Source organism: Vanellus vanellus (assembly GCF_965231255.1).
Source record: "Vanellus vanellus genome assembly, chromosome: 6".
NCBI classification, from domain to species: Eukaryota; Metazoa; Chordata; class Aves; order Charadriiformes; family Charadriidae; genus Vanellus; species Vanellus vanellus.
Genome location: NC_138911.1, coordinates 27,589,617 through 27,612,440, shown reverse-complemented (window position 1 = coordinate 27,612,440; position 22,824 = coordinate 27,589,617). Strand labels below are relative to the sequence as shown.

Below are 22,824 nucleotides of genomic sequence, written 5' to 3'. Positions count from 1 at the left end.
TGGCTGCTGTGAGCATTCTGCTGAACGACTTTTGTATGGGGAAGAAGTTACTGACCCTTCTGCAGGAGGGCTAAGAGACCTAAAACAGTGGTGGCAATATCAGTCATAGTAGTGTGTCTACAATGGACCCTTCCACATTGGATGGGTTGCATTATAAGCTGTATCTATATGTGGTTGCTGCAGTCAAAAATAGTTTGTCTTCATTCTTGCTCTGCTATAAGTGGGATTGTACATCAGGGATTTACATTGGGAGGGGGTATACTGCAGAAGTTCTGCCTGTTTTCCAACACTGAGCACATTGGTGCTAGCTCTGTGAACTCTTACAGAAAAAGAGGAGTAAAGTTCAGTGTGAATTTGATTTTAATAATGAAATGTATTGGAACAATTACAGAAAGTCATTCACAGTCAAAATGTCTAAATCATCATAGAAACATTTGCTCTGCATGTGCAAAATTTGCTCCCTTTAAAAATAACAGGTCTGGTCATCCTAAATGCACTTTCTATTACCTCTTTCTTGTGCCTGTTCTCATAGGCAGTAGCTTTTCCTTTATGACTGTCTTACTAGACCTAGATTATATCTTCAGAGGACAAAAAGGTGAGGAAGATGCTGAGAACAGCAAGCTGCGTCTGCTGATTCAGAGTTCCCATGCTGGCAGATGCCGATTATGATGTAGGAAAAAGTCCCCATGGTACTCCATAGGGGAAGAAAAGGAAATGTTTGTAACCTAAGAACTGGCTTCTGCCGCCATGAGGGGAAGGGAACTGCAGCAGAAAGGAAGTAAAAGTGGGAAGTGAATGTGCAGCATCACCATGTGAAGAGCCTGTGCTTCTGGTGTCTGCTGCAGTCTCTCATTTTCTGCCAAAACCTACAAGGCAGGTGGTGTCCACTTGGCCTGAAGTTCCCTGGAGCAGCTGCAGTGCGCAGAGAGGCCAGCCTGGAGAAAGAATCACACTTTGGACAAAATGCCAAAGCACGGCAAATAAGGGGATCCACCGTCACCTGCAAACTCTGATCCTTAATAGGACTTGTTTGTTTGTTGTCCATTCAGTAGGGAAGATGGGAAGAAAAACTACAGAACTTGGCATTTAAGCTAGTCTTAGGTAAACAGCTCTGCTACATCTCTTTAATTACAGCATAAAAACATTCTGCTAGTAAAGCAGAATAGGCTCATAGCTGAAATCTGGACTGCTTGCAGTACAGGATACTCCCTGTAACAAGTACTTGAAGTTCAGAGGTGGGGAAGTCAAATTGAAAGGCTGAATCTTTTAGACAGGGCCCAGGTTTCTTATCTAAGGGGACTCTCCTTTCTAAAGCCAAGATTGCACAAGAAATTGGGTTTGGGTTTCCTGTGGTCGCAGGAATTAATCTTTCTGATGATGCACTTAGAGCTTCTTTGGATCATTTGTAACCTACTCTGAGCTGAATTGTGGAAACTGCTGCCAGGTTTTCAATCTTGTCCTGATTCCAGGCCAGTTCTTGCTTGAACCACAATGCGAGGAGGTGAAAAAAAAAAAAACAGACCAGTTGCCAGCAGCAACTACTTAGGAGCAACCTCAAGAAACACTTTTCAATGTCTGCCATCATCTGATCATCCGCAGCAGTTCCCTCTGCGTGGACAGTAGATGAGTCTCTGTGCATTGTTGGTGAACTGGGCCCTCTGCTCCAAGCCCAGCCTTCCCACCACCATCAGCCCAATGGCTTGAGAGAAAAGAACGGAAAGCAGGCTGACCCTGAAGAGAGGTGCAACTCCTGACTGCACTGGATGTGGCAGCTGCTGGAGGCCCAAGCCCCTCTGCCACAGTCATGGTGAGTGGTAACATTTACAATCACTGAAAGGAGGAAAACTCTGGACCAGCTCCAACTGGCCATGTTGGGAATCCCAGACTAGGTAAGATGTAGGAGGACTGGGGGCACCACACAGTATACTGGCTTCAGAACTAAGGTGTCATTTCCATTAGAGCAGCTCAGTCCTCTCTCTCTGGGACATCACCTTTAGAAAGCATCCAAAAATCAAGTCCAGCTTCATTCTGGGAAGCAATGGCCAAAGCAGAAGAATGCTCAGTAACTGAAGGTGCCCAATCATCCTTAGGGGCAACGCTGCTCCCCCCTACTGCCTGGGAAGGAGTTGAAGCAACTGTCAGGCCTGCTCTTCTCCCTCATTGGAAACATGCCGGTAGCCGGGGGGCTGAGACTGTATGCGAAAGAGTACAGTCAACAGGAGGATTATAAGGAGAAGGAGAATGGATCCACACACAGCCAGACCCACAAACAGTTCTGCAAGGGAGAAAACAAGTGGTCAACATGGTATCAGCCAAGCTTTCCCCTCCTGCCACGCTCATCCAGCCAGAGCTCACCTGTGTCATGTATGCTGCTTGCTACCTGGCATTCTTGCTCCCAATCCTGGGGAACAACAGCATCTGTGAGTTCCAAGAATCTTTGCAGTGGGCATTTATGCTGACAGCCAGGGATTGTCAGTGGGAAAGGTTCCTTCCCACTCTCGTTCCGGAAAAACATCTCCACAGAGAAGTTACTGAAAACAAACACAGCTAGATGATGTTTTTTTTTTTTTTTTCTCTCCAGCTAAAGTCATCCCTTCCCAAACACTCAGTAAGCACACCCTTTCCTTTTTTCTGGTGGTGGTATTCTTCCTAAGAATCTGCCACTAGGAGCAAGATTGCATCCCCCTAGGGTGGAGCCTAGCCTGGGTATCTAACCCTTGATGTGAAATCACAGCAGATGTCTTTACTGCAGCCCTCACCCATCATCCTCTTGGTACAGCTCAAATAAATGACATGAGGCGTATGGTGCTTGAATCTTGTTGTAGACATCTAGAGCCATCTGCAGTGCCCCAAGTGTGGTGTCATGCTGAGAAAGAGGGAAAAAAACCAAATCAGTCACCCTTATGGATGTGGCAGGGCAGCTCAGACCATACCAGTAACAGACAGGGCAGTGCTGAGGGGATGTCACCTTTGTAACTTCCATCTGGAAGAAGGCAGACGAATTGTGCTGCTAGAACGGTGATCTGTGACGGTGCCAGAGAAGGGGCGGAAGTGAAACAGCCATACATATCCTGCATTGGTCTTTAAGAATTAATCTCTAGGGAGCAATTTGGGAGAGACACTTGACTTTCCAGTGAGTAGGCTGCTGTAAAGGGGGTATGACTATCTACACTGCTGAAACAACACATCTGAGTAGCATCAACCCATCTACCAAGTAAATACAGCAGTGTCTCCCCAAAGTCTGCCAGTTTCATCCACGGGCCTGAGCTAACAGGAACAAAGCGCAGATTGGGAATTTTCCTCCGGGGCCCCAGAGGAATGATGCCAGATCCTGCACATCCCACCCAGCCAGAGGCAAAGATGCATGTCCTGGTCACTGATGGGCTGTAGAGAAGCCAGAAAGGGTTAAAACTATCACCAAACCCCAATCCCCTGTGAGGAGGAGGAGATGGATAAAAGCTAGCCCCCAAGTTCTGACTTACGGCTGAATAGACAAGTACTTTCAGGTTCTGGCGGGCAGAAACGTTTGCTGCTTTGGTTAGGTTTTTCCTTATGTGATCCAGCAGAACCCCTGAGGAAAGGGAACAGCTGGTAAGAGGCAAAAGCTAGACAGAGCAGCACGAAGCTCCCACCCTGGTGCACTTACCGCCTTGCAGACGAGCTTTTTCTACCCGATTGTGGATCCCAAACAGAAATTCAAAACCAAAGTCTTTTAGTTGCTTCAACTGAGTCATGACATCTGGCGTCACCCATACAGGCAAATCCATTTTGTGTGCTTGCTACAAAGAGAAACAGAAAACTCATCTGCAGGTAGCACGGATCGCAGATTAATCACAGAATGGGAGTGAGGGTGTCTCGAGTCTGGCCCCTACTGCTACCGATTTCCTCTATTATTTTAAATACGCCCCTTTTCTGTTTATGCTTCTGTCCTCATGCTGCTGTGCCGCGTACAAAGAATATATGTGAGTTTTAATGTTGTTTCAGAAACTAATAATGAGAAGCATAAAGATTAAAATCTAGGAGGTACATTTCTATGAAAGCACAACTAGAGTGCAGGGTTATGTCATTAACACTGATAAAATAATCTTAGGGCATTTACTTTACGTGGGGCTGATTCTGCCCTGCAGATGGCATGCACTCAAAAAAAAAAAAAAAAAGATAACAGCACAAACTCAAAGTTTCTGGTGTACCTGCAGCAGAATTTCCCCAGAGGCCCTGAGGGCCACTGAATAATATTGGAGAAAGTTAGCAAGTGCTCTGCAGACGTAATACTGGGATGTACTGCTGACAAAGCCCAGTACTCAAACCCAGAACACACCAAACTGGGAACCAAGAGAAGAATTTGCTTTGCAGCCAACCCATTACAAGAAAGAATTAGTTATACTGGCAGAAAAACATGAGTTGTGGTTCCCTGGCATTACTCGGAGCAATTTGCTATGCTATATCCCATTAAACTGCCAGAAGATGAGGCTGAATATCCTTAAGGGCCCATTCTGTCTGAGTGGTTTGGAGAAATTCCCATCAGCAACTTAGATATTTAGTTAGATTTTCATTAATTTACAAAGAGAAGAGATGGTAAGTTCAGCTATTTCTTGGACTTTTTTATTTTCTCCAGCCAGATGGCAGAAAGAATCTACTGGCTCAGGTGAGAAAAACAATCCTTCTCTTCAGGGCGCTGTTAGTAAGACTGAGAAAATAGCAGGAAGACCAAAGCAGCTGGAGACTGATCAGCCTGAGGGTATAGTTTTGGGGGTAAAACTCCCTCAGAACGCTCTGGTTTCATTTTGGGACACTGAGCTATTCTCCAAGTTCTTGGGGATTATAGTCAGCTGGCCTTCCAATTTGCAAGCTCATTAATTGAGTCTTGAAAATGAAGCAGATTTGAAATCCTCGGTCTCTTTGACCAAAGGATTTTTTTGTTACCGACAGAAGTTGCTTCACTGTGATCGTTACAAGACAGGAGATCAGGTTTGTGATACAAAGGGCAAATTTAAATAGTGCAATGCAGCTCTGGACTGAAATATTCTCAGCTTGCAGCAATTCAAGCTGCCACTTTACACAGGAAAGTGCAATTCCATGCAGATTTGTCTTGTACATCCCCACACGAGTACATACCACTGTATACCACTGCCAGCAAGCTTAGTAGCTTTGCACCTCCGTAGAACTAGCACAAGTGTGTCAAAATGCTTGGGTTTACTGCTTCTTCCACAATTAGCTAGTTTGACATGAAAGATCTCTATATTACTTCATTGTGCTGTATAGTGATACACAAACAAACTCATGTGCAACAACTGTAAGTCTCCTGGACACGTGACCAGCACAGCACAGCTAACCCAGTTTTTGATTTTGTTTAAGCCTTCCTGAGATATGCTTTCAAAAAAAACTCCACGTGAATATAGAGTTTGGTGCCCCACCCCAGACAGTAAAAGGGTAACATCTGGCTCCAGAGTCTTTCTCTGGCAAACCTCAGAATAGGTCAAAAACCAGATGTGGGTGAACCCCACTTAACCTAGAAGAGCATTATTTTCTTTTAGAGGTGGCATTAACAGAAAAGCAAAAAGAAAAGTGATTGATCTAAAGTAACAGAGAAGTAGAACCAGGAAGAGTCCTAATTTAAGCTACCAACTTTATGATTTAAGTTAACTTTCCTTCAGTTTTCCAGAGATCTCATTTCTACCTTACTTAACTCAGACTTGTCCACAGAGATCTAAAGATCTCAGATTGCAGTGACTTACAAAAGAGATACTTATTACGCAGGTGTAACTTTTTCTGGCTCTGGCATGATATATATCTAAGCTACAAAGTGGGATGTTATAGGGTGTAAAAGTAGGTAATTCCTAGTACGTGCCTCTGGTGAGTACGAACTCTTATTATTCTGAGAATAGAACATTACTTCTAACTGTAGGGTGGGAATGCTGAAAAGTTGTCTTCCAGGATTTTGCAAAATAATCTTCTACCAAATCCAGTGAGCCCTAAAAAACAAATTCCCGTGGCTGTCAGATGATGGCCAAACTTACTTCACAGAACAGTGTGTCATACACACTCCAAACAGACTCGAGAGAGACATCCCGGATCCCAGTCTCATTTGCCACCATCTGCAGGAATTGCTGTAGATATGAGAAAAAGAGAAAGGCCTTCAGTTCTCTAATCTCATACTGTATTACATGCATAGGTATTCCTACTCTTTTCTCAGAGCTCTGGTTATATAGACGGGTGATAATACTTTAACTATGAGCCTAAGACTACCTTATCTCATGCAAACAATCCCTTACCCAATTCTCTTTGGTCTTATTTATGTATTCTGCCGAGTGCCGTGTTTCGTTCTGTAGCTGTTCATACCGTGGACAGGAGGTCAAAGGAAACTTCAGTAGCTGGGCAGAGACAACAAGAGCAGCTAGGTCACCGAGAACACTGAAGTACAGAATTTGCAGCCAACACGCGCAACTGTAATGAAACCCTGACTCGTTGGATGCAGCTATAAACAGCCTCAAGTACTGCCTTCTAACATATTCTGGATCGCGTGTGGTCTGCTGAGGTGTCACAGCTAACATGCTGAGTGAACACAGCCCCTGCATTCTCATCTTGTTCTGAGAACAGAAGAATCTTTGCTAAGCAGGTCCCAGCATAAGTTCAAGACAATCTGAATCGAGACTGAAGCAAAGACTTTTGGAGAAGTCAGCATAACACACTACTTGAGTAGTCAGTACATATCCTCGAGACTAACTTACCCTTTCCTCGGACTCGGGCACTGTGTGCACAGGGATAGGCTGCCAGGAGATGTTAGGGTTGAATATCTGGTGTCCCTCGGGGGGATATAGGCCTGCCAGATTGGCCTCCGCACTCATCAGCGTCCGATCACAGTCTGTGCTGCGGATGAAGATCTGCCAGGACAGGGACAGACTACATTACCATTAGTAACGTGGCGGTGCTCGCATGGAGGATGATGCACTTGCTGAAGGAACATTGCCAAGTGCCCTGCAGCTGCTCACGGACAACAAGCTAACAGGAGTTGAAGTGACCGAGCCTGCTGATGTCAACCTGGACAAAACCGTAAGGATGGACACAAGGACAATTTGGTGTGTAATAGTGGAGCAGTCTGTTTGGGATCAGTGGGACAGCCAGATGCACTGTGCAGAGATTACTGACGGAAAGGAGTCCGAATACGAGGCAGAGTCAGAGAAGGGCAAGACAGAGATACAGATAATGATGGGCGCAGATAGGAAATGCACTATATTTACAGATCATTGTGGGCTCTTGGGATTAATGGGCCAAGACTTCTCATTCCAGAGAGCAGAGAAAGAGGTCTGAGCCAGAAAAAAAAGAGAAATGAGAAAAATACAGAAAAGTTCAGAAGGTCAAAATGGCAAAACTTTGGCATTCTGTGTACTGAAAACACTTAAGGGGAAACTGGAGAGAAACCAGTGATAAAGCAAGAGGAACACATAGAAAATCCTGAAAGAATGTTCTAGAAATCAGCATGCTGAATCTGAAACAAATATAAAAAGCCAGGAAAATGAAATACAATATCAAGACAGGCTGAGAGAGTTTGGGTTGTTCAGCCTGGAGAAGAGAGACTCCAGAGAGACCTTAGAGCTGCCTTCCAGTACCTAAAGGGGGCCTACAGGAAAGATGGGGAGGGACTTTTTACAAGGGCATGTAGCGATAGAACAAGGGGGAATGGCTTCAAACTGGAAGAGGGGAGATTTTTATTAGATATTAGGAAGAATTTTTTCATTCTGAGGGTGGTGAGGCACTGGAACAGGTTGCCCAGGGAAGTTGTGGATGCCCCATCCCTGGAGGTGTTTAAGGCCAGGCTGGATGGGGCTTTGAGCAACCTGGTCTAGTGGGAGGTGTCCCTGCCCGTGGCAGGGGGGTTGGAACTTGATGATCTTTGAGGTCCCTTCCAATCTAAACCATTTTATGATTCTATGATAAGATTTGGATTTTTTAAAAAAATGTTAAATGAGGAGAGAGAAACATAAGGAAAAATATCTATGCTCACTCTGTAGTGTCTCCTGCGTGAAGGGTATCTCAAAACTTAACAGTCGCGAGGGGAGCAAAAAGAAAAAAAAAAGAGTTGTCTTTGACAATTTCTACCCACTTTTACCTCTTAACTGTGGCTTGAAAACAACTGACCCTGCGCTCATTAGACAGGATTGCTTTCATCAGAGGTAAGCTCTGAAGAAAGGAAATATCTTAAAAGGAAAGGATCTAATTCTAGAAGTGTCATAAAAAACAATTAAGCCCGCAGCATACATGCTTTCTTCAGCACCTTTTGCCAGGGCTCCAGCTTGTCGCTGAGTCAGGTGACAAATGGTCATATGTCACCCAGAGGCAACACTTCTTATGAGAGGAAGGTTGCTCAATTCGAGCAGGGATTCGGGCTCGGTTAGCAGAACAGCTTTTGTTTGCATATGCCTTGCTTTGTTTTCCCTTCTCAAGCAAGAGAAGGAAAACAGTTTCAGCTGGCAAAAAACTTTACAAGAGCGAAGCATGTTGGGAAAGGCGCCACTGAGGAAGGTTAGAGGATCTGTGTTTGAGCTGATGCTGGAAGTTTTGTTGATGAGGCAAATGTCAAAGACGGAATATAATCCGAACTATGGCAAGCTGGGTATTTCCTGGGGAGCCCAAAAAGGGGCAAAGATAGATGGAGAATTGTATGGGGATTCTCCATTTGCCCCATCCGGTCAATCACCCAAAGTGAGCTCAGGTGAAATAACGGAACTGATGCAGAGCCACTGGTGGGACAAGGGGGTCTTGACTACCCGCCGTCCATCCCAACTACGTGACAGCATGCCTCTCACCGTGACACTTGCTCACGGCCCAGTTGACTCACACCTCTTTGATTAACCAGCAGGGGTATTGGGGGGGGATTTTCTATTTTCCTTTTTTTTTTTTTTTTGATCTTTCAAATCTCCTCCTGTGCTTAACACACGGTTCTACAAGGGCTTCACGCCCTTTTATAACAGAAACCTACCAGTTTCTCAAGAACTGTTATAAGGTGTGGCAACATCCTGGAGAGAGAGAGAGAGGAAAATTAATAGCTTTGGGGGACTTGAAGCCGTTGATACTTTACAGGTGGAAACAAAGGAGAGGGTCATTTCTGGGTACTGCTTCTGTGTCCAGACTGCCGTGAGCCTGTACCTGAAGTGCTCTGGGGAGGGGAGAGCAAACACGGGCTGCATTCCTGGCAGCTGGCGTGACAAAAAATAACAAAAATCTCCCAATCTCGAGTGAGGAATAAGTACCAGCGACGACACAGCACCGTGATTCCCGTTTTGTTCCCCCGACCTTGCAAACGGGCTGCGAAACAAACATACTGAGACGAGGCCCGGTGCTGCCGTCCCCCTCCTCCCCCCCCGCCCCGAGCGCCGGCACTGACCTCCTGCCGCCGGTACGTGTCGCTGAGGAAGCCGCGGTAGCGCCGCCGCAGGGCCTGGCCCAGCTCCCACTGCTGCTGCATCCCCACCTGCAACGGCACCGGGTGTTACCGACGGCACCGGCCGCGACCGACCCCCGCTCGCCGCGGCTTCGCCACTCACCTGCGTGAGCTGCCCGAAGCCCTGAGGCCAGGCGCTCTCCTGGTAGGGGTCCCGCGGGTAGGTCTTGATAGGCGAGCGGTCTCCGTGCCGGTACACCTGCGGGGCGGCACCGCGTTACACCGGCCCGGCCCCGTACCCCGGCCCGCTCCCGCCACCGCCCCCCTTTTCTCCCCCCCCCTCACCAGCGTTACGAAGCGGAGGCTGCGGGGCCAGGCGGGAGGCGGCTGCAGGCAGAGCGCCAGAAGGAGCAGGACGGCGCCTCCCCAGACGCGCCCCGCCGGACCGCCCGCCATGGCGCTTCCAACCCTGCCGCCACAGCCGCGGCACGGAACCGAAGCGCCGGCGGCCGCGGGCCCGCACGGACACAGTTTCCCTGAACACAACGGAAGCGCTGTGGCGGCCGCCGCTCCTGGGCTCGACGAGAGGCGGGGACGGGGGCGGGGACGGCCGCGCCGGCCGGCGCGGCCGTCCCCGCCCCCGTTCCCGCCTCCCCGTCGCCGGGGCGGGCGGCGCCTGCACGTGACCCGAGGCCGCGCCGCGCGTGACATCACCTCAGCTCCGCCGCGGCGCCCCTCCGGGACCAGCGCTGGGCCGGGCCGCCCCTCCCGCCGGCGGCTCGGGCACCTGTGCCACGGGGCGCGGCGGCGGCCGTACAGCGCTGAGGAACCGCGCCGGTAACTTTTCTTCCTCGGCTCTGGCTGTGGGGAGGATGGGGGGCGACCCGGCCGCTCCGTGTGTCCGTGACTGGCGGCGGGGGACAAGGAGGCGGTTTCCGGCCCCGCGGCCTTCGCCGGCCTGAGCCTTGACAGTGCTTGCTGGGACCCGGTGCCGGTGCTGTGCTGCCGGCCGGGCCGGGAGGCGCTGGAAGGTGCTGGAAGGAAGGGAAGCGGCGGCGGCCCGTCCCGCCGAGCCTCCCGGGGCCTGGCGGGGGTGCGGGCCGGGTTGACGGCGGCCGGCGGCTCCGCCGTACCCGCCGGGCGGGCTACCACCGGGGGTTCCGGTTCTTTAACGTGAGTGAGGAGCCGAGTGCGGGCGGCCCCGCGTTGTCTGTGCTGCGGGCGGCGGCGGGGCCTGCCGGCTGGGGTTGGCAGCGGCTGCGCAGCTGCGCCGGTGGAGAGGGTCCTTCTGCTAAAGAGGTCGGAAGATGGGCGGCAACAGCAGGTGGATGGACCTGGCGAGGTAGAGCGGGCGTTTAGGGAGAGGATATCAGTTACTCGTGCATCCAAAGAGCTTGGGCCTCTGCTGTCCGTAAGGTGCTGTCAGCTGCAGCGTGGAGATGTTTACTTGCTTCGTGGTTACTTGTTAGCTTTCCTCTTCCCTTGTCTGCTTCACTCAGCTCTGCCTTTCTGTGTCTCCTTCACCTGTTGTATCCTGTCAACCCAGATCATGAGCTTTCTAGGTCACAAACTTGTCTGCACAGCCGTCCGTTTGCACGGTGCTGTTGAAAGGTAACTTTGCTGGCATTGGTGATGACTTTTAATTGTGCCATTTCACTGCCACTCGTTGTGCTAAGGTCCACAGATCTGTCACAACAGGTATTTCATTATGGGCCAGAAGCAAACCTTGGATCACTGGTGAAAGAGAAATACTTTATGCCCTGAAATTTCCTCCCTCCCCTTTTTGTTTTTCCTAAAGGCACAGCTGGGCCCTTCACTGCAAGGCGCTTTTGAGGGAGTCTCCAACACTGAGTCATGTTTCTCACTAACCATTTGGATCACTGTGTGTCAGCCGGTTTCTGGCTATGACTGCAGGTTATGTTTGTCTGTAGGGAAGAGTCCTCTCGGCTCTGCTGCTTATTCCAAGGTATGGGGAGTATCTGCTGTTATACAGGTATTAGGGAGAAGGCTGTACTTCAGGACAGACAGAAGGAAAAGGAAAAGCTGTTTTTTACTTCCCTTACTGAGTGAAGGGCTTGGTTTGTGGAGCAACTGAGTCTTAAGACATAATCCCCCTGGTGAGGTAGACACAGAAAAAAATATGTTTTAGTTAGGGAAGCCAATGCAGTTTGTAAGCTTTAGACAAGTGTTGCTGAGCTCAGCCCTTCTTTCCTTTGGACTGTGGAAAGGGCATTGGACGCAGTACACATTGTGCCAGGACCAGATGGGGTTTGGCCTTGATGGGCTTCTCTGCTATCACACCTGTGGCACGTTTGCCAGAAGATTACTGCTGCCACACAACTTGTGAGGGCAGACTGTGGCTTCCTGGTGTAACCCCTTTTTTGAAATCTAGCACTGAGTTCAGTGATATTTCTTTCTCGTATGGGCATGCGCCTTCATCAGGAAGGCTAGCTTTTGCAAGAAAAAAGCAGGGGTGATAATTAAACAACCTCCGTCCTCTGAAATAAAAGGTGAGGAGAATAAACCCAAACCGGCCTCAGGTAGGACAGAACATGGTTTGTTGCGAAGCTGCTTGGGAGTTCTGTAGCTGCCAGAGGAAACCTGCAGCTAGTTGTATTGTGAAGGGATACAAGGCAAAGCACCATGGCAGAGACTATATATATAAATTACTTAATCTAAAAAATAAAAAAGAAATGGGAAACTTTATCGCCGAATTAGTGTGTCCTGGCTGTGTACCTTGGGTTACCATCGTCAGTTATTTCCAGTTACTGCTGCCGCAGCTCTCTGCACCTTGTCAGCCTGTTTCCTTTACCAGCTGGCTGTGCAGCAAGGAGGCAGGCAGAGTGTGTGCAGAAGAACAGGCATGCAGCCATGCAAGTACAGAGCGCGAGTTTGCTGCCTTCTCCTGATCTCGCACCTGCAGGAAGAGTCGTGTTCCCAGTGTGTTAAAGTGCATTTGATGGCTGTGACTTTCTTCCAAGAAAGACTCTTTCTCTAGGATTAGTCCTCACAACTAGGCACATTTGTTCTGTGGTAAACAGAAGGATGATTTTTTTTTTTTTTCTGTTGTTAAATGTTTGATCCAGTGGTGATGGTCTTGGACCTCTAAAGCCATGTCTCTTGTAATTAGATCTGGTCTGTGATTGTATAGCTATCAAGATTGACAGTTTTCAAAATTCTACGTTTTGATTTTAAGGTTGCTGTTTTTCAGAAGATGAGTTCCCATCTGCCCAAGGAAGAGTATAGAATATAATGTGCTTTGTCTTGAATGCATGATCCTGCTTTCTGCTTTGGAAGCAGCTGCTGTGAAAGTCTCATTGTTGCAGAAGTGTGGGTCTTTGCATGTTGAATAGGAAAGCTTATTGGATTGTATGTCACTCTCCTTCCCTTCCCTCCCACCCCCAAGTAAAAAGATGCACAGACCTGACGATCTTGGAGAAAAATCAGTGTTTCAGAACTGAGGTGAAACCTGTTGTAGCATGGCAGGGGGGGTTGGAACTAGATGATCTTTAAGGTCCGTTCCAACCTAAACCGTTCTATGATTCTGTGCAAAGATATCTTGTTTCGTTGGGGGAAAATGTTCTGCTGGTCTGCAGTAGGATATATTACCTTGTTTTCGTCATAGCCCAGTAATTTAGGAAGGCAGATTCATATTCTGTTGGCTGTGGAAACTGTCTCACTGGGAAGAAACTTCATCTTGGGAGGGAACGCAGGGGAATGCTTCCTGCTGACAGGTACAGGTCTGCGTTTAGCCTGCAAACAGGTTGAACTTGGTCATGCTTCTGCTAATATACGAGTACAACATTTGACTTACCTTTTTTGTTGGAGTTACTGCAGCTAGAAGCTGCATTGTAGTCGGTTTGGGTTTGAGAGATGTGTATAATATTGTTAAATTAGATAAAGCTGTCCATATTTTGGCAGATCTTAAAATTTTCTTTATTAGAAATGGTATGATGGGTTACTTTAGCACTCCTGTGTGGTTTTTGTTCTGTGACTTCCTGCTCAGGACAAAATACCTTTTTTCCATTTTTGGAGCACAGACAAATTCTTTTCTTGTGTCCTCACTAAAGAAGAGACACCCCTGGAGCCAGCGTAGCTTGCACTTTTAGATCTGGGGATCTCAAAAACAGATTTTGTGTAAAGCAAAATTACTTGCTTTACTGAATGTCAAAAAGAAAATGTTAAGGTGATATAGTCAATTACAGTACAGCTTCATAAATCACTTAAAAGCTTGACAGTGTATACTTCAAAGCATCTTATTGGGGAGGGCAAAAGCTAATTACACAGAGGAGAACAGAGCACTGCAGACCTTCCAGTATGTTTAAAGGATGGGAAAATCTAAATGTTTATTTAGTGGGAAGTTGATGAAGAAATTAAGAGAACAGTGATAGAGAATGAGAAATCTAATTCTTGTTTTGAGCAGACCAAAACTAGCGACTGTAGGATTAAGTAGGAGAACTGTCTCGTGGGATGTGAGGATTGAAGCAATTTAAAAGCCACGCTGCAGAGTCAGTTTGTATTGTGTACGCAGAGAAACTTCTCTGAGATGTAAATAAAAGATGTTAGGTAAGTATCAGACTGATTGCTAAAGCAGATGACTGACAAGTGAGTAGGTGTCTCCTGGCATGTAAGGCTTTCTGGTTTGTTTTAAGGTTTTAAAAAAATATTGGCAAATATACTTGTAAAATTTCTTGAAATGAACTGGGCATGGAAGTTGTATCCTCTCTCCCTCCAGAGAGAGCAGCAGTCTTGGCCCGCTGGTCCTACCACAACTATGAAACAAACAAGGTTAATTGGTTTAAGTCAAGGCTTCTCACTTACTGATATAAATCATAATTAAACCTGGTGACTTAAATAAATTCATTTAAGCTTTACTTTGCATTTAATATAAAAGGAAGGTTTATTCTAATTGGTTAGGCTCATCTATTGCTACTTCTTGCTAAACAGGATGATACAGTGTATCTACATACACCCATTTAAGCTATTATGTCACAGTAAATGTTTACATTAGAAAATGGTCGTTTGTATTTACTGGGTGAATAATTTCTCTCCTTGTGACTTGTATAAAACTGCATTTGAATAAAAAGGACAAATTAAATATGCAATTTTAAAAATAATTAGACTATAATCACACAAATCATGTACTGGATACAGATGAGAAAACATGCTTGGTGGAGTGCGTTCTATTAAAATTGACTTATTTTAACAGGGTAGTGTTATCTGTACTTAGCAAAATGAACTCGTTGTTTTTGGTCATTGTGTCCTTCCAGATCTTAGAATGAGCATAACTCATCCTCCCTTGTCTTGTTTTTATTCAGAGATTGGAAGAGAGAAACACCTCCCTCCGTTTTATGCTGCCTCTCCCAACTTTGAGTGAACTAAACTAATTTAGTAAGTGAATTGAAGAAACTAATCTTTCTGACTTTTAAAGAAAGATTTTTTTTTTTGGTACTTCAGTGAATTCTGATTCTGTGCACTTAGTGACTTCCTTGAGTTTGCAAATTACTTTCTTTAAACCTTCTCCAGCAACCATGTGCTGCTTGGATAGGGTGTGTATTTGTTTGTTTAAATGATTGTTTTAGGCTTTATCAGAAATTGTCATTAACTTAGAAAATAAATTGAATTAGTGTAATCTTGAAAAATGTGTGTGAAATACATTTAGAGGAAAATGTTAGGAATTTAAACAGTCTACCTAAGGGCCCTTATACAATGCGGGCAAAGAGGATAGGCTTCTGTGGCAGTTCTGTAGTGTATCTTAGTTGCCAGGGACATACATGCAGAAATGTGTCAGCCCCCAAAGGATTCCACATGCCATGCACATGAATTTTCCTGGAGTATTTTACACAGTCAGGCTGTCAGATATGCACGTGTAGTGGCTTCTTGCACACCTGCCAGCAGGAGCCCACACACGAATGTTTGTGGACACATGAAGTTGCACTGGAACAGCCTTTGAGACTTGCTCTGACGGTGCTTGCCTTGACATGCATGCACACATGCATACACAGGGAGTCCTGTGGCCGGCCCTCCTCACCAGCATGCTTTGGCTTGCAGGAGTACTGCTGCTGAGGCAGGGCAGCTCACCTAGCTGCGCCCTCTGAGAGCAGAAAGAGAAGCCATCGCTTTGCCTTCAGATACCAACTTTGTGATTCCGGTCTTCCAATTGACTGTTACCCACCCTTGGCTGTTGTCTGTAGGAGAGGAATAATATTCTGGCTTCCGGGAAAGGGCCAGGAAGAAGTTCAAAAGATGGTTTCTGTCTTTACAACTGCTGAGGGGGACAGATTCGCGGGCATCTGCAGGTCTGGGCAGGTAGCCCTAGGGGTATGATTTAAGGTCTGTATAGCATGTGGACAGGCAAGGTTGCACTGGTAGACCTTTAAGGAAGGTGTCAGACTCCCTTCCTTGGCAAAGGAAGAGGGAACTTCTGTTGTGAGGAGTGTTTTAAAATGTAAAATACTGGTAAGCATAGATCATACAATGTAGCTTCTCTTATCTAGGTGTATCTGAGAAGAGGGGATGTAGCTTTCTGAGCTGCATGGGATTGAAGAAAAGTTTTCCCTTGGTCTGCAGAAAGCTCGCAAGTTGCTGTTTGTTTTCTAGAAATAGAACAGGAATGGAGAAAGCAGAAACCTTTGCCTGAAGAAAACATGAATTTTCTCCCTATCACCTGTACTTTGAAGGCATTTTCTATTTCTTTTAAGCAGCGGGCTGGGGTTGAAGGCTGAAGAAAAAACAAGAGAAGATACTGCAGACTTTGTCCTCCTTTGTTTCAGTATCATCTCCAACTGCTACTCCCTGATACTTGCTCTGGGTGGTGCCTTTAACAGTGTCCCAGAATCGGTGGGCTGTCCCCACCCTTCTCCCTTGATACAAGGATCAAAATAAGAAATCCAGCCACCTGTTGACTGGATTGCCTGTTGACCCCGTTGCCTGCCCACACACACTTGTACATGTGTTTGCATTTTCCAGCGCTGATCTTGGCTTCGCAATTATTTCTAAGAAGTCAGGTGATATGAGCTCTCTGACAGTATAATGTTTGCTTGCTTACTTCATGCCGACCCTGCCAGAACGTCAGTCTTTGCAGAACCACTGGCTCCTGGTTTGTCTGTGAGTCGTGTGTGATGGCTTACTTCTTCTCGTGGCAAGGTTGCACTGGATTTGGGAACAGAGTAGGCTCCTTGCAGCATGTTGCTTGTGAGAAACCCTGACAATCTGATGGTTACATTCATTTGCTTTTTTCTGTTAGAGCCTTTGTGCAGACTTTCGATCTGTTCTGGCCTACGCTACTTGGGGAATAGAAAACTATTTGTCTGTTAGCACCTCCGATTTCTTCATGCCTTGTTAGGGCTCTTTCGGGATGGATGAGGGTGAGACCTTCTGGGTGCTTGGAGATAACCCGCCAGGAGAGTCGGTGGCTCTGGTTTCCCATCTGGTGGGTGTGCCGTGAGTGCAGCCATTTCACTGGCTGGTGTTTGAGCAATGGACTCTATCCGGCTCTGGACTGTTTTCCAGCTGAGTATTTGTGGTGATGTCAGGCAGTGTGAGAAGGGAACATGACTTGGCAGGACAAAGTCTGCAGAAAGTTCAGCTCCACATTTGGCCAAGAGCCTCGGAGGGAATGAGATCTACACACACATTCTGCTACACAGCCTGTCACACGCCCTCTCACATGCTCCCTTCCTGTCATACAGATCCTCTTTCTCTCATTTTCAGACCTTTAACCCTTCCCTCCTGTCTTCCACCCTGTGGATTTATAAAAAAACAAAAAAGATCCCTCCTTATTTTGCTGTTATTTTACCTTGTGTTTAGTTGCAATGACCTCCAATGCAGAAATAGACCATATAGGCCAGGATCCAGAATAGTAAAGTCAAAAGTCGGGCAAGTTTACTTTGCAACAGAGCTCTTAATAGTCCTTTATTCTGACCTGCACCCCTATGCCAGTCTACAGTATGTTTCTTGGCATGTCTTCTGATCTCTCTTCTTGCTCTACTGCAATCTTCTGGCTGATCTAGGTTTGGATATGTACATTTGCTGCAGGGTGGGAACCCGTGCCTCTCTCTTCCCGCTCTTCTAAGAGCAGTGTTAGCAAAACCTGCCAAAATATGTCCCTGGTAATGGATAAGTGGGGAACAGACTAACAGTCAAGCTTACTTTGAAGCAATTTAAAATTCCATTCCAATATCCCTCTGATGTGTTCTTTATATGGGTATTTCAGTAGTACTGTCCTTTCTTCCTAATCTCTGTGCTACATCTAGGGATGATATTTCTATGAATGGGAATTGGTACTTTTCCCCTACTGCCCTTAAGGGAATCTTAATGAGTTTCCTGCCTGTTTTGCAATCCAGTACTGTATTTCTGTTTTGCCTGTGAGCGGTAGTATTTGTTTTGATTGATGCTTTTAGGTGGGATGGTGCTTGGATACTAAATGCTATATAGATACATTATAAAAAGGCTGTTTCCCAGAAACAATCTTGTTTCAGTTGTGGTGATAAGCAGCATGCTGATGAAAGTACTCTTGGGGTGGGAAGAAAGGAGGAAATCAGAAAAATTAACAAAGAGTTGTACCGTAAACAGAGACACACACACACACACTCTTTATTCTGTTCTTTCATCTTTTGCCTCTATACTTCATGTTCTTATATTTCAGAGCTGCTAGAGGATGGAGATGACCGGTTTGAAAGAGAAGATGGTCTGGACAAGGGCTTTTAAGTTCTCTTTCAGGCTTTGCTGCAATACATCCTACAGCTTTACGTGTCCTTTGTCATCTTGTCTTCCTGGTAAAATATTGCAGCTGCTTCTTACTGCTTTTATCTGATTTAGTAGTAATTCAGTGCTGACAGTAGATTGGGCTGTGTTCCTGCTCGGAGGAGTCAACAGCAGTTTGGGACACTGATGTTGAAGAGAAGGGCTGAGCAGATTTCCCTTTTGTGATGCCAGCTGATAAAGGCACTTGGCTAGAATAGGCATAGGTCATGAAATGTTATTTCCTTACTGCATAGTTTAGTGGAGATGAAATTATTTTTAAGGTAACAATCAGGTAAACAATATGTTGTGTGATTATTTATCACTATAATTTTCCACATGTAGAAAAAAGGCCTGCAGTGCTTTTCTCTAGGCATAATCTAGTTGGTTCTCTTATTGCTTAAGGACTAGGTTTAACCCTTTTCTCCGTCCTCTCTACTATCAAGATGTTATTTTAGGCATTCATTCTTCCTTTTTTATCTTTTTTTTTTTTTAAGTTCTGATCTCTCAGTTCAGTTTGGAGATGGCATTGGGATGACATCTCAAATATGCCATGAGTCAGACTTGTGTTCTCTGAAGCAGGGCTGTAACATCTGTGGGACTGAGGGTCATAAAGCAGGAATGTAGGATCCAAGGTGGAGTTTTCTTTTGTTCTGTGATGTGGCATCCCCGTGGAAGTCCACAATGGTTGAAGAGAGAGGCTTCTCGAACTTTTTTTTTTTTTTGCCTTCTTTCCCCACCTCTGTGCAAGCCCCATTTTAAAAAAATACAACAGCTTTTTGAATCTAGCTGGTTATTGCCATTGCCTCTGATCTGGATGACACTGTGTATTTCCTGTCTCTCTTAAATCCCGTTCTCTGGGAAGACAAAGGAAGCTCTGGGTCTTAAAACTCTTGCTTCAAAGAGTGGCTGGCTGTTATGTTTTGGATAGCTATGTATAATTGTGTAGAACAAGGTATTGATGGCTGAGTAAAGCTAGAGAAGGAATCCAGAAAGAAATGGAGTCTGTTTTCCATGCTCATGCAGTGCCATTTATAAGGAAATTAAGGTGGTGGGATCAGGTCTCATTTTCAGCCTTCAAGTAGGATGTGATGAGCTGTTACAGCATGTAGGATGTGTAAGAGCTGGTCAACAGCAGAAATAATAAGCAGCAAACATCTCAACTTTAATTTTTCTAAAGCAGGGTCTTGCTAGTTAGCAGATTATTTTGTAGTAGGAATTTTTCTAGGTTGCTTGAACACTTTTCACATTTGATTTTGTTCTTTTTGTTTTGTGTCTGTGTGTCTGGTGGTGGGGTTAGAAGCGCCAAAGAATTACACCATTAGCCAGTACAGGGGCCCTAGAAGTAAAACAAACACGCAAACCTAAAGCCACCTTTGCATAGATACATGTAGATGTGCAAGGGAAAAACAGACTTACTGGTAGGATAGCTTAATTTGGTTGGGGAAATTGTGAGTGGTACTGTCAAAAAAAAAAAATGCTGTCGCCATTTTAAAGTGAGTTTTCATAGCGTGTGTTTGCTATTATAGCTGATGCTGACAAACATATTCTGTAGACAAGGCTCCAGGCTGGATCTCCTCCCTTCCCCTTCTTCCCATGGAGTGGCAGAGAGCTGCCCTTTGCTCCTCTGTTAGCAGGAGGGGGCAGCTGCTCTGCTTTGTGTGTTTCATCCTCCTGGGAGGAGCACAGATGGGATTTTTTCCTGTTGGAAGCTCCTGTCAAAGCCTCAGTTGTGCTTCCTGCCATCTGAAGGTCAGTGCTGATAGTGGTATCGAGCTGTCGATGAGCTGGATTTGCAGCCAGGCATGGGGGATTATTGCAGTTCAGCTACAAACAGCAGGTTCTTCTTGTGCTTGTCCCCGCAGTGGCACAGAAGTTGGTGTCGCTCCAAAGTGGCTGTGCTCCTTTTGCTCCCCATGTCGGGATGCTGGCTTCACAGCTCATCTGGCCAGACAGAGCTGAGAAAAGATGATTCATCACTTTACAAGACAGCTTCGAGGGGAGGGGAAGGGAAGGTGGGGGATGCTGCTACTGTACCCCCTTCCTTTAGGTAACCCATGCATGCCCTAGTTTTTGCCATTCCTGAGGTGGTTATACTATAGGTTAGCCAGAAGCTTGAAAGCTGAGGTGAGAGTAGAAAGCCTAGAAGGGACTGCAACTTTGTTACCCAGACCTGGCTTGTGCGGTTTTCCAGAGTTCAAGGGAACTTGTGTCAATGGCCTTTAAAGGAATTTTGTGGCAGCAAGGTGGCCACATCACTCCTGATATCACTTGTTACTCATTTCCAGTTCATTAACCAGGGAAAAGTCTATTCTCTCTTACCATCATCTCCTCTCTCTCCCTCTCTGCCTCTTTCTCTCTCCCTTTGTTGGAGGGACTGGTACTTCCATGCAAACAGGAAGAGAGGCGAGAGCAGCCCTGAGCGCAGTGTGAATGAACTCCAGTAACCTCGTCTCCTTTCTCCTCCTTTCAGTTGCAGGACCAAGGGCATCTGGCAGTCGGGAGAGAGGAAACAGAAAGGCACAGCCCACTTCAGGATCTCACCCACCCTGAAAGCAGTCACACGTATACTCTCTTTTCCTCTTGCTCCTTGTGTTGATATGGCACTCTTTGATCAGGCAGAAACCAAGAGGTGAAGACAAGGGCCTTTGACAGAGAAGGAGTAATGAGAGGGGAGGGAGCATCTCCTGCTGGATGAGGCTGACTTCTTGCAAAACAGTTGCTGGTGGAGTGAGGAGTTCCTTTGCAGAGCTCGTAGGTTCTTGAGTGGGACTGGAGTCAGCACATTCCATCTTCATCTGATGTACAATTTGGGAAGCTCCGATCCATAGGCTGTGTAGGAAAGAAACAAATTCTGTGCTCTGAAGATCATAGAAAAGGAGTGAGTTTGTTTTTTTTTTTTTTGTTTTATGTAGAAAAAAGCCAAAGTACTTTGGGCTGATTCTGCCCTGAGTTATTGTGTTCTGTTTGGTAGTACGGTTGTGCCTTATGATCCTAATTCACTTTGTGAATCAATTTGTTCAATGGAGAGAGACTTCTTTTTTGTTTCAGTCCTATATTCCTTCTTACCTGAGGTAGGGTGGAACTGGCATGGAATTTCTGTTGCTTGTTTGTTTATAATAGCATACTTTGTGGGTCGAGAGCATCTAAGTCCTATTAGGTTCAGATTCAGAAATGTCTGCAGTACTCTTTGCATTTGTGTTGTAATATAAGGTCTAATTTTGGAAGGAAAGTTATGGAGACTGTCCCAGTCTCCCAGAACTCACCTTTAGGGTGTTTTTCTGTAATAGCTTGACTTTCCCTTCTTCAATTTCCTTCTATTCCTTTTAGGCGTACCATCTTTGAGAGTAACACCTTTCGTCCTGCTGTACACCATTGTTACACCTTCTGCTTCTCTTCCCAGTACTCTTTCAACCCAGTGACACACGTTTGTTTAATCTGTTCAGTTGTTAGTCACTTTTGCTATTGTTCTCTGAACTCTGCCATGGCATCCATGCATGACTTGGGTAGGAGACAGCATGGTGTGTGTTGAGACCAGACTGAAGCTAAGGGTGGAGACACAGCCCAAAGGAAGTCTTCGTAATGAGAACTGAGTGCTGTGGTGAGAACCCAAGCAAGCTTAGGGATGCACTGGTTCAAAGGAAGAGACAAACTCATGGGCAAAGGCTGTGCCAGAAGTCAGCAAAGTCATGGGTAATAAAGGAATTGGTCAGCAGCAGGAGTAAAAGACAAAGTAAGAGGGGGAGGAGGGGTCTAAAACTCAGAGCTAAAGAGGCAGAGGTGGGAACGAGACCCTTAACTTGGGGGCAAGAGACCAGAATGCAGCTGCCCATCCCTGAGGAGCCGGCTGTGCAGTCAGGAGTGACTGGTAAGTCTCTCTTGCATAGTTGGCAACGACTTGCAAGGCTCATAGGCCAATGCTGCACGCTTGGGCAGCTGCTTGTGGTCAGCTGAAGCTTAGCTCCACAGCAAATGAAAGCAATCAGGAGGCTGTAGCTTTTTTTTTTTTTTTATCCGCTTGGGACTGATACTGGCTTGCAAACTCCTTCCAGTGGTTGTCTTTATGCTTCTGAGAGCTCAAAATGGATAATGCAATTTCAAATTGTGTCCCTGCAGTTCTCTGTAGAGAGGGATTTACAGTGGGCCCACAGAGATAGTTTCTGTTCCCTGACTATTGCAGAACAGTTCTTTCCATTCTTTGTAAACATACTGTTCAAACTCATTCTTCATGCTATCCTGTTGTACTGCTTTGCGCACCTTGCGTTTTCATGGTTTGTCTCTCCCACTGACAATCTGAAGTTGATTGTTATTCCTCATGAATTTTAACATTTTTCACATGTAAATATTACTTGATTTTCAAAGTGGCAGATTTGCATAGGATTCTTTTTCCGCCCTGAAAGGTGCAAGTGTCTCAACTTTTTCCTAATTGAAACCTGTTACATGTGTACTTTTGCTCCGCTTACAAACCTACTAGCTGCTTCAGCATTTCATGAGAAATGTGATGATGCAGAGGGAAGGAAGAGGAGTGAGCCAACATGAGTTGGGAATAACCATTGTTTCGCTGAAACAGCTACAAGGTGCAAGTTCCTTGGGGAGGTTTGTGAAAATATTCTGGCTGCTACACCAGAGACAATGTAGGAGGAGCATTAGGTCACAAAATACTGGTTACTCGTTATGAAAGGATTGGAACAGTGGTGTCTCCT

General features: G+C 46.0%; 2 protein-coding genes across 4 annotated transcripts in view; one reads left to right on the top strand and one right to left on the bottom strand.

Moving 5' to 3' along the window:
- Positions 1-348: 348 nt before the first annotated feature.
- Positions 349-9,835, bottom strand: ACP2 (acid phosphatase 2, lysosomal; the record flags this gene model as incomplete). The annotated part of the gene is made up of 11 exons (XM_082484973.1): positions 349-2,275; positions 2,356-2,531; positions 2,760-2,866; positions 3,483-3,571; positions 3,647-3,779; positions 6,018-6,107; positions 6,273-6,371; positions 6,729-6,881; positions 9,383-9,469; positions 9,543-9,638; positions 9,725-9,835. The coding sequence occupies 11 exons, from the start codon at positions 9,833-9,835 to the stop codon at positions 2,139-2,141; spliced, it is 1,278 nt and encodes a 425-aa protein (XP_082341099.1). The 3' UTR covers positions 349-2,138.
- A 234-nt stretch (positions 9,836-10,069) lies between these two features.
- Positions 10,070-22,824, top strand: part of NR1H3 (nuclear receptor subfamily 1 group H member 3) — a 32,593-nt gene continuing 19,838 nt past the window's right edge. The window contains exons 1-2 of one of the 3 annotated variants that reach the window (XM_082485463.1): positions 10,070-10,216; positions 14,698-14,770. The gene's annotated coding sequence lies outside the window, so the exon portion shown is untranslated. Of the gene's footprint in view, positions 10,217-13,057; positions 13,114-14,697; positions 14,771-22,824 lie in introns of those variants that run through there. The other 2 variants (XM_082485465.1, XM_082485464.1) reach the window with 2 other exon arrangements.